The sequence below is a fragment of the Halichoeres trimaculatus genome, unplaced genomic scaffold, assembly GCF_033239565.1.
Source record: "Halichoeres trimaculatus isolate MK-OKI-2021-1 unplaced genomic scaffold, fHalTri1.1 fHalTri1_scaffold_5, whole genome shotgun sequence".
Taxonomy (NCBI): Eukaryota; Metazoa; Chordata; class Actinopteri; order Labriformes; family Labridae; genus Halichoeres; species Halichoeres trimaculatus.
This window is the reverse complement of record NW_027437183.1, coordinates 34999251-35018149: the sequence shown is the minus strand read 5'-3', so window position 1 is coordinate 35018149 and position 18899 is coordinate 34999251. Positions and strand designations below refer to the sequence as shown.

Genomic DNA, 18899 nt, shown 5'->3' with positions numbered 1-18899 from the left:
CAATAGTATACATGGAAAGGAATATTCCAATCTCTGGTCTACATGCGCCCTTGTAATCAAACAGAATAGTCAATGGGGCATGTGCAGAAAAACGTAAACATCACATGATTTATCAAAGCTGGAGGATGACAGTTTGTTTATCACGATGTTGCAATACTCTTAGTTATAAATACTGCAAGTTTATCGTCCGTCCAGTCTTGAAGTTACGTTAATTCCTTTCAAAGTTTGGATCAAAAACAAACTTTCTGCAGCAGTCCAGTGCTGACGGCTCGCCACCATTTTTAAAATTGAGGAATGTCTCTGGTTGCATCCAATGTCCTATCTGAGCATGCGCTGAAAGAACACACCCTGACAACTTTCCATTTGAGTGGATACATGATATCTCAATCAAATAGGGGAAAGGAATATTCCACCCCTGTGAAACCGATTAAATTTCCATTCAGATTGGCATGTTTCTTCAGAATGAGGTGTATACAAAGATTAAATTCTTTCCGTTTGAGCAAATAAAGCGAATGCAAGCGGAATGTTTGGGTCCATGTAAACATGGCTTTTGGTCCAGTATTGCTTGCAGGCAATGTTTAAAAATACAATCTTATAAAAAATCATTATTCCTTTAAGTTTTTACTCTTTTAGTCATGCAATGTATACTTTTGAGGCCTTCAAGTATTGTCCATGTGTTTTTGAAAAAATGTGATAACAATGTAAATAAATAACTCTTTTTTTCATTACTAACCATGATGGTACAGTAAACTCAAAAAATATCTATAAAAATACATTTTTAAAATTTCTTTGGATTATGTTTATTTGATCTATTTCAAAAACAAAAAATCCCTCAAAACATTTTTTTTTTCTAACTGGCATCACTATGAGTACCATAGAGGGTTAAGTCTAAAGAGACCATTTTAACCAAAAATAAGACCAGCTCTTGTTAATTTCTTGCAGTGTAAGATGTTGGGGTTGTCTACCTGTGTTTTGTTGGACAGCTTCATGAGATGAGTCATGAAGGCCGATGGCTGCGAGCTCTGAGAATCACTCATCTGCTTCATCTTCAGGTATCTCTCTGTGCCAGAAACAACATGCAGGAGATTAAGCCGTGTAAAGATGTTCTCATTGTTTGGTTCGTCCACACACTATCACTCTTCACATTCTGTCATCATTTTACTTTATGTTATTAAAGCTTACCTCTGCTGCTCCTGCAGATGAACGGCAGCGGATCAGAGCAGTCGGTCAGACTGAGCTGAGGCTGTTGATCTGACCAGCCCTGCAGCATCCTGCAGCCCTGCAGCTCCATCTGCTGGACAACAGCTGCAAACACATTCACATATCATACAGTCGTTCACACGAGACACAAGGTCAACTTAGAAACCTTTTCAGTACAAAGAATAAACTGAAGGGTGCAACGTTTAACAGCCTGAAACAAAGAGCTGGTGAGTTCATTCTTTTTTTCTTCTCTAGGAAAAACTTACAAACACGAAAAGATTGACGATTGTTGTAAAAGGTCTGACTGGATCTTGCAGGAGAAAACTAAAGTCAGATAGTGAGGGAGTTACTCTTCCTGCCTGTATGGAGATCTGTTGTTCTCAACGCTCCCCCGACACGGCTGGACCTGTGGGAATCCCCTCCATCACTCCCTCCCTCCATCACTCCCTCCCTCCCTCCTTCCTGTCTCACTGCTACTCCCCTTCATTCTGACCGCTCAGTCATCCTAATGTGTTTTCAGAGGTGTCTTTGTCTCATTACACCGTCTGATAGCCACAGCGGCTATAAAACCAAGACTCAGCTTTGAGTAACTCATCATGCAGACAGTTTCATGAGGTGGAGCAATCATGTTTTTAGATGAACTAAAGACAGTTATCTTTTTACCTCCGCCAAGGAGGTTATGTTTTTGGTAGAGTCTGTGTGTTTGTCTGTGAACAACATAACTCAAAAAAGTGACAAATGGATCTTGATGAAATTTTCAGGAAATGTTCAAAATGGGATAAGGAAGGAGTGATTACGTTTTGGAGGTGACCTTGATCACCGTCTGGATCCAGGACTTTTTTAAGGGATTCTTTATCATTGTGAGATAGGGCTGTTTTCACCATATGTGTTTATAACTCCACCAAAAATGGTCGGATTGCTTTGCAAAACAATACAAGACAAGGTCACCATAATTTCTGACCGATGTAAAAGTATGATCCAGATCCTGAAATATTCTGGATACTAAGATCCAGAATATGAAATATGTACTGGGCAGTAATGTGCGGTGAGGTCCATGATGAGGGAGGCAGGCAGCCAGCTAAAGTTGAAATTTCTATATGTGTTATATATACGGTGCACTGCTCACATTTGCTAATACAAATTGTTGCTGGCCAGCCCTGCCTCTTAAACGCGGTGACAGTCTGCGGTGTGTGTGTGTGTGTGTGTGTGTGTGTGTGTGTGTGTGTGTGTGTGTGTGTGTGTGTGTGTGTGTGTGTGTGTGTGTGAGCGCGTATAACATAGCAGAAGGAGAGACGGTCTGAGTGCACGCATGGTGTGTGTGGGGTGGCAGTACATTATTTTGGTCTTTGTTTCCTCAGTAAATGTGCGGTTGTGCACAAGCTGCACCTTTTTTTCCTCCTCTTTAGTCTTTTCCCTCACTTTGGCCCCGACTCCTAGACACCGGTTACCAGCAACGAGCCAAGTAAATAAATGTTAATAAGCTTTCCCTTCTACGGTTCAGAGACAGACTGAAGTCCCGGAGTCAACATGACGAAATGCCAATTAAAACCTGAAACATACGTTCACCTGCATTTATACAGGATTTACATCAAAGGAGAAAGAGCTAAATACGAACAAAAATAACTCGTATCTCAACAACACAAGAACACAGGCCAGGCACCTCCAGTATACTCTAACAAACGTCTTCACTAACAAACTATTGCGAGACCTCAAAGAGGGTGGGGTATTACAACCTGCGGAGGCAGAGAAGCGCTGTGCCTCATCGATGCCCACGTTAATCAGCCTTAGACCTTAGTACGCATGCGCCAACCTGCAAAACGTTGTGATTTCAAGTAAACTGTCTCTCTCTCTCTCGGAGTCTCTGCCTCCGATGCACATTTCAAGCATGAAGCTAGCGCGAAACGCTGTGCGTACCCCTTGTTAGCCTCCCTCTTATTGATGAATCAGCAATTTCCTTTTTTTTAATTTTTTGATTATGACAAATTGTATACGAACAACTGAAAAATAAATCATATAAAAAAATATTTTTATATATATATTTTTTTCTTGTTAGCCTACCAGTGAGGCAGTGCCTCCCCTGCCTCCCCTGACCGCACACCACTGGTACTGGGTCATCATAATTTTAAACACTGTCAGGTAACAAATTATCCTACAAACCTGCAACTAACACCAAATTGTAGCAGTCTGCTGAAAGGGAGTATAACATTGAAGTCGGACTACAGTGTTGGTGACAATCACAAAATGCTTGGCTCTCTGTGCTTTTCTAGTTTGGGAATGTCTTGGTGAGGATTCATGAAAGTCTATCTAATTTTGACCTCCTCTAATCCAGGCATATCAGACCTCCAACTTTTATCTTACAACATATTAGTCATGTCACTGAAATTAATCATTTTCTAAATGATGTGTACATTTACATATTCTGTTAAGGTCACAAAAAAACAAAGTCTATCTTGTAAGGTCTCAATAGACTCCATCTGCACTGTGCATAGGCTACTGGTATAAAACTAAAGCTCTGTGCATCCTGCAGAAACTTAACAACTCTTACAGCTGACATCTTTAAATGAATGGATGGGGTCAGAAAAAAAAGAGGACACAAGACTAGATTAAAGTTATGAAATGAAGCAGAAAAATGGTTCAGCTTGCAGGATCAGAAATATTTGGGTCTAAAAATGTAGTCTCAGGTCAGCATGTCTGAATCATAGTGTATAATTAATGGGCATAGACTCCCCAATTTCCCCCATCTGTTTCTGAAATAGATTTTTGAAGCAAATCAGCTAGCACTGCCATACTGGAAGTGATGGGGGCTATAGGGCTACAGGGCACCCGCCAGTCACGTGACCTGAGCTGTGCCTCTGACTGTGAGAGCTCACAATTTTGATATCCTCTGAACTGCTGAGTTAGAAAAAAATTCACCCCCCCCCCCCCGTGCAGTGTGTGTCGATAGGGAAATGAGTGATTCAGTCAGGAGACGTGTTTTGAACCAGGTAGTAAATATTTCTGATGTGAAATTAACATTTCTTTTTTCCCTTGGTGTATGTGACTTCCAGTACTTCCCCATATCGCCCCCTAGAGGAGATTTCCGTTGGTCAGAAGCAGAGTTTGCTGATGTTTACTCAGCACGTAACACTGCAGAAAACAGACCACTGATCATCTGGGATCAGGAGACACCTGAGGGGCAGGTGAGCTTTGAACTCCTCAGTCTGTGATGATGGAATAAAATAAATATATGTCAGTAAGAGTAACACAATCAAAAGTTTGAACAGCCCTTTTTTTCCTTTAACTGGGTCAGTTTTTATCTTTTTTGTTGTTGTTTTTTTTTTTTTAATATAAGATTTTAGATACTGGAGAGGTGAAAAGAAAATGTGTAATTTCTGCAAGTGATGAAAAGCTAAAACTTAAATAAAATGACTCATTTCCAACTTACGAGACGTCCTGATTGCCCCCCTGCAGCGCTGTTCCCCAGCTGGAGAGTACGGCCAGCAGTCACACTACCCCAATATGAACCAGATTTTAGCAGGTATCACACACTCATGGCGCGCCTACATCATTGTGAAGCATCTGTTTACATGAAGCGCGATCTCATCAGAGTCAGCACAATGAGACACAGAGAGCACTGCTACAACTTTAGAGACCTTTGGACTTATATTAAGTCGTTTTCACCCGACACAGCCCTCTAACACCCCTGCTTTGTTTAAAATGACTGCTGAGAGATGCGCTCGCGGTGATCATACGTAATGGAACACACAGTGTGCTTAGGCACGGCACGGTTGGCCAGTGTGACCGCGACCTAAGTGGAGATGATAAAGGGGTTGGCTTCATCTTTTGGCCTTCATGTGTCTCTTCTGGGTGTGTTTTTATATTTCCATGTGCTTTGGTTCACTAACTTTGTACATCAGCAGCTGGGCACTTTGCTGTAACGCCATGGGAAACATCATGTTTGGAATAGGAAACCTTGTAATCTGGAAGAAAAGCTGTAAGACTGCAAAGATTTAAACCTTTCTCCATCTTTTTTCCTACATAAGAAAGAAAGTGAGGGAATAATGTGAGTGGCTGAAGTCATTTTTCTCTGCTGCTCTCAGTCAAAAACACAGAGTGAAAACTTGTTCAAACTCAAAAGGGCTGTGGGAAATATCTGTGACACCTGGTTTTTTTTTAGGATAAAGACTCTGTTTCCCATGAGCACGAGCACCAACTGTCTGGGGGACGTGACTCTTGACAAATCATGCACTTGGAAGCAAATGAGCGGAGATCAGATTGTCTTTTAAACACCAGAGTCATCAAAAGGACTTTCTGTTAATGTGCTGTAAGTGGATTCATGTTGCCCTGGGTAAACCTGACCCAAACATGGATGCTGAGAAACAGCGTGCTGCCTATCTTATTTTAAATTATGGACAGTGAACAGGCGGATATATAAAAGTGATTTTGTTTTAGTATCACTAATAAAGTTCTCACAGGGCTCTTAATGTGGTTGAGTCACCATTTGAAGGATCCATGCTGGCTTCGTTGTCTTTTTCAGGAAGAAAAACTCTGATTGGTGAGCTCTGACCTTCATGAGTCAAAAGACTGAGGTAGAGGAGGCTTAACAGTGGCCTCTTTCCTAAATCAGGCTGTGTTTAGACTGTGAAAAAGACTCCTTGTTCTCTGAATGAGACCACTTCAGAGACACAGTGGGGGTGCTAATTCAATGTTAGAGAAAGAAAAGCACAGCGGACCAGGACAAACCAGGACAAACCTGAGCCTGGATCAGCTTTTGATCAACATCTGGTGAGATGCTGCTGTACGTGTGCCACGGCAACAGGTGGACTGTAAAACTAACTTACTGTGTTCAGCCTCAAAGACCATTATTAAAGATGAAATGACTGTGTTTGGGCTTTCATGAGTCGTCCAGTCCTGTTCTGAAATATGTTTACTGAACATGAAAGTTTTGGGGCCTGTTAGCCTCCTGCACAAACTAAAATCTGTTATGTGTTTTATGTTGGTAAAAAAAGGAAAAATATTGAAAAATATCTTGAAATAAGTCATTTTGTGGACTTGTCAGGTGAATGTGGCTCATATAGGGTCTAAAAAAAAAAAAACATTAACCCTTGCTTAAATTTTAGTTTTATTGGTGCCCCTCACATCTGGCAATCAGACCTGATCACCAGGATTCAGGTCAAACAAAAAGTTCATATAAATCAATTATTCCAGGAAAACGACCTATAGTAATGATTTATCCAAACTCAAAGGAAATGCAGGCAAGATGAACTCCATAGGCTTAAAGTCAGTGGAAGTTTGTGTTAGTTCTCTGTTTATCAAGAAGCCTGTGGACATATGAAAAAAGATAAACTAGTGAAGTTATTTGTTGCCTCTCCTTTTCATTTAACGCAAAGAGGTTTTTCAGTCTTAATGCAAAGACAGTGACTGGATGAAAAAGTCATCTACCATCAACTGTCATCTAATTTAAATAAGTACAATATTTTATAGCCGTCTCAATCTGGATTTAGATTACATGTCTGCACAACTTCTGCTCTGCTAACAGGTGAATTCTTTATTGATCTGACACTTGCTCACAAAATGTTCTAGTATGGTACAAAGTAGGAACTAAAAAAGCACTCAGAGAGCACAGACCTCAGCATATTATGATTGTCACCAACTCTTTAGCCCTACTTTAATGTTATTCTCCCTTTTAGCAGACTGTCTGCTACAATTCGTTGTTAGTTGCAGGTTTGTATGATAATTTGTTACCTGACAGTGTTGAAAACATAGACTGTATAAAACATGGACGTAGCCTGGCCGACGTCACCCGTCTGTTTCTAAAACGGAAAATGAAGCACATTGGCTATAGTGGCCATATTGGTTGTGGCAAGGGCTTCGCCTACAGCCATAGGGCGCCGGCCATCACATGACCCTCAGCTGTGCCTCTAATTGGGTGAGCTCGCGATCTTAATATCCTCTGAACGGCCGTACAGTGGGAGCCGGTAGTAGAATTAGCGAATCAGACAGGAGGCGTTTTTTTGAACCAGGCTGTAAATAGATTAATTTCTGCTTTGAACATGGCTTTTTTTTGGCTTGGTGTGTTTGTGACTTACGCTACTTCTGGAGCCAGCCTCAAGTGGACACTCCAGAAACAGCAGATTTTTGCACTTCCGCATTGTCTCATATTCTTGGACCGGAGGTTGCCGCTTGGTTGAAAATGATGATGAGCCAGTACATATTTCATAATCAGGATATTAGTATCCAGACTATTGCCAGGATCCGTAATGTTTTGCAAAGCAATCTGACCATTTGGCGTGGAGTTATATACACATATGGTGAAAATGACCCTATCTCACAATGATAAAGAATCCTTTAAAGAAGTCCTGGATCCAGACAGTGATCCGGATCAGTTCCACCTTATCCCATTTTGAACATTTCGTGAAAACTTCACCAAGATCCATTCGTCACTTTTTGAGTTACGTTGTTCACAGATAAACAGACAAACTCTCTCAAAACATAACCCCTTGGCGGAGGTAAAAATCAATGATGACAATCTGTCAGAGACATTAATATATAAATCTAAAAGAAATTCCTTTCATAGTGAATCAGCTTTGCAAAAATAATAATAAAATAAAATAAAATTAAGACTTGAAACTCACCAAAGTTATGACCCGAATCGAAAGGTGATAAGTGTGTTTTTAAATGTCTTGATGGTACGCGGCTTTAGAAAGTTGAAATCACCAAACACCTTCTTCTTCAGCTAGAATCGATTCTATTAAGTGTCACATTAATCATATTGCCAAGAATATCCACTCTGGCATTCTTAAAGATGCTGTGAGGACTTCCTAGAAAAGCTGGTACTAGTGCTACCGGTAAAGACTCAGCTTCCCATGAGCCCTTACTTCACACTGTCATGAGGACCAAGGTGTGTTTGCTTTGGAAATAAATGGAGATCAGATCTTGTTCTTAACTCTACTTTAAATTGTTCAAGACAACTTTTTACTTGATACAGCACCCTGAAGTGAGGTATTTATCAACAGTTGGTTTACATGTCTGTAACATGTAACGTTAGTGAATCCTGGTTCTGTCCTGCCAGTCATCTACCAAGCAGAGCTAACGTAACCTCACTCTTCATTTATTGATAGACTCTCAAGTTTGAACAGACCACTGCAGAATAACTGCTGACTGTGGGTTGGATGGACATTAGCACAAACAGTTTAGCTCCTGTGTTAGCCTTTAGCTCGTGCTCTATCCCTCTCCTGTTAGTCTTTCTTCTGCTCTTCTGTCCTTTTTCTGTCTGATAGTTAGGCTCCAGTGTCCACTATCACTACAAAATTAATCACAGAAATCATTTTCAGCAGAGAAAAACACAAAAGTGTCTTCTCACTACTGAACTTAGTCAGTTGGAGTGGTGTTGTCAGGGGGACTTTGGCTTACCGTATATCAATCTGATCCTGTTTGTCTCGATCACAAAGCATTTAGGAGTAACCTTTAATGGAGCTGATAATCACATTCCAAAGGGAAGCTCTTTAAAGATCACTTAAAAACTCTTCACAGGGACTTAAACTGCTCCAAGAATTGCTCTCAAGTCAGAGGAAGATTGAGAAGAGGAGAAAAAGTGGTGTAACAACTAACCTCACAAAGACTGAGAGGTTCCACTAAATTATTCTCACTATCAGCCCTTCATTCACCTTGGTAACTATCACCAACATCCCCCTTCCCTCTTTGATCAGACATTTTAAGAATGAAAAACTTTCAGCATCAATCAAGTTTTTGCATTTCTTTCCGTTTTATCTCATAATACTAAATCAAATTCTAATCCATTAACACAGCGATCTCCTCTCCCACAAACTAAACACACAGCTTTACCTCTGACTATAGTATATAAATACTTTGCAGTCCACCTTTGTTAAAAAACCCTGCATTTGACATCTACCTTTTTTTAAAATTTTTATTAAGCATGAGTGGACATCATTCCAGGCCAAAGTTGTCTCCGTGACAAATTATACGTATAATTATATGTAAGAAGTTGATAATATCTCCTTTAACTATCAGCTCAGACACTGTATTATATGTAGGAATGGGTACTTTTTACGTTTGAAATAACACGGTACCAACTCCTGGTACCTGGCAATCAGTATTGGTACTCAACTGTACCAATTTTCAGTACTTTTGTGTTTTTATGTGGTAATAAATATGCATTTGTTTAATAATAAGATCTCAATCAGTTTAACATATTTATTCTTCAGTATGCAACCTTGCAATGCTGTGTTCATGTCCAGCATGGAAAATTGCCTACTCTTAAAATCTCTCACAGTCACAAGGATGCGTCCTTAACAAGGTACCTTCGATTTTCATTAAGTCGGTTAGTACCCAATGAAGTCCCTAACTCAGTACTAGGGTTTTCATGATCCATCGATACACATCGATATAACGATTGGTTAAGCAATGATCCAATCACATCGATGGAAAGTTGAAAAATTGATCAACATCGTGATCTTTAATGTACACCTTTATTTTGAAATCCCGACCGGACACGCATGTCTGTTTCTGGCCAACCGCGAGTCGTTCTGAAGTTTCCTCTCAAGCCTCACGCACTCAGCGTATGAGACACACACATTTAAACCTTTTCACTCTCTGACACGCCACGCCTGATATTTCTCCTGCTGTAAAATGTATTGTTTGGCGCCCACAGAGTCACACCGCTGTAGGTGAACGTGTGTTAGCTTCACAGAGCTAAAAGGGAGCCAGACATATCGGCCAATCATAAAATAGCTCTCCTGTATCCGGGTAAGATACGGTCGACCTGACTGCACAGGATGCATGCTGCACACACGACAGGAGTGTATCATCACACGACTGCAGTGAGTTATCTCATCATTTGATTTTGTAGCCACTGATTCATGAAATTTCATAAAGTTAAAAAGTAAAACTGCGAGAGCTTAGAGTCATTCCTCCTCCACATCGACTATTACACAGTGAAACAAAGTCTGATCACACTGACATACAAACTGTGGTTATCAGGCATCACAGTAAAAAAAAAAACTAACGATGTTAAGTTCGTTAAGTTGATTGGTCTAATTTTGACCAATAGAAATGTTTGGGTTTAATTAAAATCAAAGCTTCAAATTTTTGGTTTGATAGAAAATGGTCAAATGTTGGAGGTCAATAATAAAGTTTATGTAATCAGTAATTTTTAATTATAGTGTTGCATCATTACTTGATATAATAAACAAACATTACAGTATAACAGTAAGACCCATAAGGTAATTGTAGGGACAAAAAAGCACCTTACCTGAATTTAGCCAGTTTTAATTTTAAAACATAATTAGATCATACAGATGGCTATAATCCTCTATCATACCCAAAGGTCAGCACATCGTTCCACATTTCAGTAATAAAACTATCAAAATTGTTTTGTTTTTCTTTCTTGCCTCAGGTAAAATGTTGCTGATTGTGTTCAGTGAGGATACAATATCGTCTCAAATCGATCGAAGGCCCCTGCATCGTATCGCATCACATCGCATCGTATTGTATCCTATCGTATCCTATCGTATCGTGACAGACTTTGTGATATCGGCAAATATCATATTGTTGTCCAAGGAATCGATATCGTATCGTATCGTCATGAAACTGGTGATTTACACCCCTACTCGGTACCCATCCCTAATTATTTTTAATAACATTTCTTTATCTCCTTTATAGCATTTACTACATTCCAAACACACGTACGTGATCTTACCTGGACAAAACAGAAGGACCTGCACGTCTTTGACCATTGGGTGTCTGCCAAGTTGGTCAAGGTTCCAACCAAACAACACCTCCTGGTCAACGGGGGAACAGGCATTGAGTGCAAGGACGTGCCTCGCCTCTAGAGTCATATTCCAAACATTCAGGTCGGTCATATTTCCAAAGAAAGGCTCTGTAAAATTCCCACCAAAAGAATCTTGGTCCTGACCTAAAATGAGTATCCCATCTCCGTAGATATCCCTTGAAGTGTCCGTGTCTGAGCCCGTGTCCTTCCTCTCCCCGTCCACATAGATAACCCAGAAGCCACCGCTCTGACGCCACACGACACAAATATGGTGCCAAGCTCCATCGTTTGGGAAGGACGCCTTGTACGGCAAGTGCTTCCCGTGGATGATGAGTGCCAGGAGGATGCGTCCCTGCGTGTCCACTTGGCCTCTCAGCTGGAACTCGTTGGTAAAGACAGGAGCAGCGTAGGAAAAGATGGTGGACACCTCGTTCCACTCTGGGTTCCACTGGACGCGAACACACACACTGACTGATGACAAGGCAGGGAAGGACATGTTGACGCGAACAAAGCCCTCACGGGAATCCGTCGAGAAGCTCAGAGCTGAGAACTTTGAATCTGAGCAAGAGGAAAAAAATCCAAGTGAATAATTTTTCATTTTACTTTCATTTTTCTTCACTTCCTGTATGAAGTCAACAGGGTTTTACTCACACTGTCTGGAGATGGCCACAGGCTTGGCGGCTGCTCTGCTGGGATTCTGGACCCAGATGGGTGAGTGAAGCCCTGTCTGCCGCAGCAGCTCCGTGACCCCTTCCCGTTCCTCTGATTGATTAAGGTTAGCGAGGGAGCTGAACTGACCCCTGCAGAAGCTGTCAGCCCGGGGGAAGGCCAGCGAGTCATTGACCAGCTGAAAGGCCCAGTTAGATGTGAGATGGGTCTGTCTTGGTTGGCCTGTGGAGTCAGAACCCAGACCTGTTAAAAATATATCAAATACTTTTAGTTCTAAATTCCTGGAGGATCAGATTTTCAGAAAGAAAAAATCAGGATAACAGGTTTTAATGGCTAATAAAACTGATTTACAGCCTCACCATGTGATTCTCCTGTCCTGTCAGGTCCGGCATGTGTGGGCTCACTCTCACACAGCACCTGCAGAAAAACAAGTTGAGATTATATTATTCTAACTGTTGATCCAGAACTCTCTCCTGCCTGTATTTTAAGCACAATCTTATAGAGGAGTTTTCTGTGTTCTTATAATTAAACATAGACTTTTAAATTACCAAACTTCTATATGTTGTAGAAATCCCTGAACCTGTCTGTAAACTGATCAAAACGCTTCTTTCTAAAAACAGCATGTGATCTACATGCTGAAATGATGAGGTCATCATGTAGGGCCAGTTCAAAGAATTTTATCCAGATCAAAATGAATCGGATTTGGAAAACCCATTTCTTGCTATTCAGGATCAGGTAATCTGTCTCAGTTTTATGCCAGTTTTTCAAAGCAACATTGGATTGGATCAGCCAGACCCGGATACACAGTTGTCACGATTACCAAAACCGGATTACCAGTACTTGAAATTGGACAACATATCACAATATGGGCTACCAGCTCTGGAACAACAGGTAGAAGAGCCAACATGGGGACGTTACAGGTGTTTTTGTTTTTTTGTTTTTTTGAGAAAAAAAAAAAAATAACATGAACATCCACTTTTAATTTAAATTTCTTTTATGACCTCTAATCTGAGCCACAAAATAATATACATTAAACAAATTGGGTGTATATCTTGAAAACGTCTGATATGTTAAAAAGTAGGCTAAATGTCCAGTAGTTAGCAAAAAAAACAAAAAAAAAACAAAAAAAAACAAGTTCAGCTTTCTTCATCTGTGAAGAAGAGTCCAGCATTTTTAAGCTCTGCTTTTGGAAGGCAGATCTGAAGTTTTTCTCTGGTTTGCTGCAGTTTGCTCAGCTTGGTTTGTTCCTCTGCCAGGAGGATCTGTGAGTATCTGTGCTTCTGCTCTTTCAGTTTCTCTGTCTTTTTTACTGTACTGTACTGAAAGGCTTCGATGGTGGCCTACGTTAACTTTTTCTACTTTATCACTGGAATGGTTAAACAAGTCAAGTGCAAAATACAAAAAAAGTATAAACACCAAATTGTACAAATGTTGAACTTTTTGACCAATTTTAGGGTTTTACTACATTTTCTTCCTGAAATCCACCTCAAAATCCTACCCTCTGTTAGGATCAGGATAATCCTGTTTTTTTTTTTTTTTTTTTTTTTTTTTTTTTTTTTTTTTTTAATCAAAGTGATCCAAATCCTACTGAAAATTTCTGAACAACACAAACTTAAGGTTTGATCCGGATTGGATCTAGGATTGGATTACGTGATCTAATCCAGTTTTGAAATCCTTCTTTCCCTTTTGAACAACCCATTTTCAGGATTTAATCCAAACGGATAACCAAAATCCAATTGGATTACCTTTGAACAGCTGGTCCATAAAAATTGTACTACTTTGGTACTACGACTGCTGGTTCAGCAGAATAGCACCCTAACCCCTATCACCCTCTCCATGTCCTGAGAGCAACCCAAGCCCACTCTCCCTTTCCCTTTCAGGTCAGTGATATGTACTGACTGAACCAACAGGTCGGAGTCGGTCAGGAGCCTTGTGTCGTTCAAGCCCGCCCCTACATCTCCCTCTCATGTCTCTCATTCCGAGGAAATGTCAAATAGTTTATTAAACAAAAGGTGACGAGAAATTTCTTTGCTTTTTGTAGCTTCTATTAGTTTGCAAACAGCTTATATACCCAACTTAATTTCACTCAGCTGACTGTTTTAACATCCACTACACTATCTTAGTTAATGGTGTTTCAGTCAGCACAGTATGTGTGACTGATGCTGGGACTCACATTCTCCCACGCCCAGTCAGCACAGTCAGCACAGTTAGCACACTGAACGAGAGCTCCAACACAAAATCACTCACTGACTGGAAGGGAAGGAGGGGCTCCTTCTATTTCGTTCGCTCATTGAACAAACTGAGGCTGGTGCAGTCTGCGCTTTTACTTTCAGTCATGAGTGAATGAGGGCTTAGTGACATGAGTCACTGTCTGACTGACTGTGAGGATAGGAGGGGCTCCCATTTAGCTTGTTCACTCACTGGATTGAGCTGAGGCTGGCACAGTCTCAAACTTTCACTTTCTGTCGTTTACTGACTATACGGACTGTACAGGAGCTCCTAATCTGAGTCTCTCGGTCAGTGATCTGTGTCCTAAACATAGTAAACAGAACAGCTGGGGGAAGTACATGTGATTGTTATAGCAGCTCTCAGTTTTTAAATCATCACTTTCTCCCACTAAATTCTCAGCTTTGCAGTCTGATCATGAGCAGAACTGAATGTTTGACAGAACTAAAGATAACTACAGAATGATTCAGTAGACAAAGCTTTGGAACGAATCATTTCAATGAGCTGATTGTAAGGATTCAATACAATCAGCTAACCCATTAACAAAGTCATGGGAGAGACAGAAAGTGTATAAAAGCAACACAAATATGTTTACATATGAAATTGAACCTTCTGTTGAAACTTGTTTTTATGTCAAAATATCAACCTCCTCCTATGTCTGGGCTCGCTCTGGCTGCAGCTGTAAGAGCCCGGACTTGTCTGTTTGTGAGTGTACTGGAAAAGGGAGGAAACTATGGCAACACTTGCCGCTCATTGAGTAGCAGCAGGTGCTGTTGAGCAATACATGCTTTCATATCAGAGTCTCCAAACTCCTGAAGAGTGGTTAGATTTGTCACTAGTCACTTTGAAAAAAAAAGAAGGGGATGCTTCAGGGGTCCGAAAAGTCAATAAATATAGTGACAAAGTTGTTGAGTTGGAAAGCATGACTGTGAAAGTATATCAAAAGGAAACACTTAGTAGACTGCCAACAGCAGTCTACTTGGAACATACTTTCAGGACATATAAAGATGTATTTTCAAATTTCAAATTTACATTTAAAGAGAGACAACTCTGTAAATATGACACGTTGGAGGGGCGGGCCTGGCTAATTGAACAAACTAATGACATCATTTTAGCAGCCTAGCTTTCTTGTGCAGACTTTTCTTAAGCAGAAATTTTCTGTGTCCAGTACTCCCCCAAATTTTTAACTTCCTCACGGAGTTGAGTGAACAAAAAGGGGCCCCTATCACCAAAGTGCAAAAAACAGGGATGAATTGCATTTATGCAATTTACCACACAAAAATCACTGTGAAAAACCATGTGACAAACTATTTCTGGAGTAAAATTGTGGCCACATTCAGCATAAAACAAGAATTTGTGAAAAAGAAGTTGTGAACACAACGACTTTTTTTCCTGTAGTTTGGTTCTGTGGCAGACGTAGGTTTGGGATACACCGCCCCATAAACTTTGAGGGGCTGTTTTAGGATGTGTTGTTGAGTTTTGGTCTGGTGTTTACACAGAAATAGCGTTTTAGCCGACCTGAAACCCAAACTTTTGAAAACAGCCTCCAGAGTGGAATTTTTTTCTAAAACGCTGCTGCTCCACTTTTTGTACTTAGTACTCGACAATACACCAGATGATCCGCTCAACTGTACTTCAGTGAAGATCTACCAAAATCTGCTTCGTGACAAGACAGTTATAGCACCACCTGGCATGCCTACTCCAGCGTTTTAAGTCCCTCTAGGTTTCAATGTAAATGCAATTTTTTTTTTCACTGTGTTTTAGGATCAAACGTTGCGTAAAAGAGGCCTGTGAGCAGATGCCAATGGACTAATTGCAGAGTGTTAAAAAGTAAAGAAAGCCACACGTGTTCTCCGGTCCTGAACCTGGTGTTTTGTTTCTATGCTTCACATTTGTATAGAAGGTTTAACCCAACCATCAGAGCAGCTCTAATCAATTAGCAGCCTGCGCGCCACAAGTAGCCAAAAAGCAGCTGCTGAGTGATTGTTATTTGGGTCCAACGAGAAAAACATCACATAATACCAACTTATCACACGAACAAGGACAATTTCTTACAAAAATTCACATTATTCACATCAACATTATTACAAATAATGACTGCAACACCAATTGTTACCTCACACCTAACCCACAATGCATGGTGTCATTGAGCAGGTACGTTTAAAGTTAACATTAGCAGTCCTACATGGGAAACTAGCGTATCTCTTTTTAACCTAAAATGAAAAATTAGCAAGAAAATGATCAGTTTGTTAATTCCTGCATAGGCTGAAAGTATTTATTTCACCACCAACTCCAAAAACCAAACCAATGTGTTTGCTCCGCAATGAGTGTGTTGCAGTGCTGAAAGATTATAATCATAAAGATAATAATAATAATAATACATGCAGCAATTCATACAAACTTTCCAGAGGGATCTCATGAGGTGGCGGCTAAAATTCAGAATTTGACTGCGTCTTACAAGCAGAACTGTACTACATTAAAGAAAACTGGCATAGCTCAGGAGAGGACCACAGCAGGTTAACTGTGCTGCCCAGCCCATGTTCTCAGTATGAAATTTTTTAATTGAAAAGCCTTGCTGTAGAGGGAAAGGGGTTTGTAAGGCAGGGAGTCTTAAAGAGACAGCAGCTAGAATGGAGCACGCCAGACAGATGCTGAAATAAGCAGTTTCTAAAACACCAGTGAGAGAAAATTCTGATTTTTTTTTCTGAGCTGTAAGTCATGTTAAGCTACTACAGAGGCATCACTGCCCTGTGTAAAGCCAACAAAAGAAGCATAATACCCTCTCTTTAAAGCTGTAGTATTTTTGCACTTGAGATCACACCTGAAACTGCAACTTGTTGAGTTTGCACTACTCTAGCTTTAACACTCTACTCATATAATGATGTGCAGATTGGAAAGGTTACCAACCAAAAATGAGAAGAGTATGAGTCCAGGATACAGAGCTGCAGTCATCTCTCAGCCGGCGTGTCTTCCACTGGAACAGTAAATTCTGTTGAATCAAATGTACTTCACTGTAGGGAAAGCTCAGTAAGTCTCAACAGGAACCTTATTGATGACTGGTATTATGTCTCAAATGGAGCTTCCAATGTTGAACCCCAAAACCAGCCAGAATCTCTTTAGTACATCGCTCTCCAACAGGTTGTTTCCAAAAAATCTGGACAGCATGTCCTCAGTCATTGTTGCGCTTTCAGTTGTAGGATCCCCATCTTCCTACAAAGCAGTAAAAAGGCTTAAGGAGTAATCCAGCTTCAAACTCCATGTGTGGTGTGAGAAAAGCCAAATCTGGTCCAGACTCCTCACCTCGTACCTTGTCTTCAAAGTCCAGCATATCCAGCAGAGTTTCTGGTCTCCTAAGAGCCAGCGAGCCCCAGAGCGTCCGTCCAAAAGTGGCAGACCGTCTCCAGCCCCTCTCAGATCCCCCACCCCTTCCTCTTTAGCACCCTGAAGCCATCAGCTTTTGTCATGCAAATAGAGTCATCTTTTAAAAGAAGCCTATTTACGCAAGCAGTGTCAAGCATTTGGCTCTGAGAGTTCATCAAGAGCAGCACAGCAGCAGACATTTTTACCACGCACACGTCCTCGGGACTGCAGAGTTTACTGTCAGATCGGTTTTACTGCCGCTCTTCATAGTCAATTAAACATTAGCACTAGCTGTGTAACTACAGTAATCGTAAAGTTTGTCTTGTTGGATGGCTTTTAAATGGTGGATTTGCTCCCTCTGACATCGACACACTGACTCAACACCAGCCAAATGTTTTCCTCAAGCACGTGTCAGGCCATTGGTTACCTTCTGAATGGATCACAGATATGACTGGGTCTTTAAATCTGGTCAGGGATAACAGGAAGAGAATATCAGTCTAGAATCTCTTCCTAATATGAGATTGGGCAGAAGGCACCCGACTAGCTTCCCTATTTTTTACAAAATGCTTTTTATTTCTTTAAGCCAGGATTTTATTGAAGCACTAAGGGCTAGAGCAGACAGCAGTGTGAGTTATAGTGATGTGTCAAAGATGCAGCTCTCAGATTTGATGCTTTGTAGTGAGTTAGAAGAGCCGATTCCCAACTTTTCTCTTTTTTTGTTGCTCAGCTCTCACTCTGTCATTCAGCTCTGCTCACTGCAGAACTTTGTCCTGAATGACAGCATGGTGGCCATGTATGTGAGGATAAAGGATCAAACCATTATGTGATTGCAGAGAGGGGGACACTCAGGCCCCGTTTACACGACGCCGAAAACGGTCGATTCCGCAAACATTTCGTTGCGTTTTGGCCTTCCATTTAGACGAGGCCACGTTGCGTTTTCAGTGAAAACACAAACTTTTGAAAACGCTCCTCAGAGTGGAAAGATCTGAATCCGCTCCTCCATCCAGCTTCGTGTAAACACAGAGCGGAGCTTCTCAGGGTGAAACGCTGACGTCACCGCATGCGCACTCGCAGTTTTAGGTGAAGGCTCCGCGCTCAGCCACATTTCCAGTTGAGCCAGTAGTTGGCGGTAATGCGCGTTATGGTTGGATTGCCGACCGTCTCACACAACAAAACGTCAGGAAAAGAAAGAACAGAAGAGGAGACTTCTCCTCCTGGAGTCGTATGAACGCGGATCGTTTTCACGCCGTCCTCATGTAAACGCAGGTGGCTTTTGAAAACGCAAAGGAAGAATTGTTGCGGGAGTCTCTGTGTAAACGGGGCCCCAGTCAGGTAACACGTTTTGTCCCCACTTAGTGGGTGAGACAGAAGACAATGGTGGGGAGGAGAGTGTGTCACATGGTGAAAACGTAATTATAAGTGACACCCACAATCAAAGCAGCATCTGGGTCATCATCATCTTTTGTTCAATTGATTCTTATGCGAAAGCGTTTCATTAAAGTTTTATTAAACAAAAGTAAGAATGCCTGCTTTTAGTAACAGGACAAATGCAAATACACATTGTGTCGATCTTGTTTGTTAAAACTGTGTGTTATTGTTTACTGTCTTGTGGAAAGTGTTGTTATTTTATTTTGTTTTTTCTGTTTGATCACCTGCCTTAGGACAACGGATGAAA

The 18899-nt window shown here is 40.9% G+C and overlaps 1 protein-coding gene across 1 annotated transcript in view; it reads right to left on the bottom strand.

The window, feature by feature from the left end:
• Positions 1-17233, bottom strand: part of adgrd2 (adhesion G protein-coupled receptor D2) — an 88613-nt gene extending 71380 nt beyond the window's left edge. The window contains exons 1-6 of the mRNA XM_074671392.1: positions 16772-17233; positions 11998-12055; positions 11621-11860; positions 10898-11527; positions 1183-1305; positions 966-1060 (exon numbers count right to left, since the gene is read on the bottom strand). Of these exons, the coding sequence (XP_074527493.1) occupies positions 966-1060; positions 1183-1305; positions 10898-11527; positions 11621-11860; positions 11998-12055; positions 16772-16816 (1191 nt within the window). The 5' untranslated portion in view covers positions 16817-17233. The remainder of the gene's footprint in view (positions 1-965; positions 1061-1182; positions 1306-10897; positions 11528-11620; positions 11861-11997; positions 12056-16771) is intronic.
• Positions 17234-18899: the final 1666 nt, after the last annotated feature.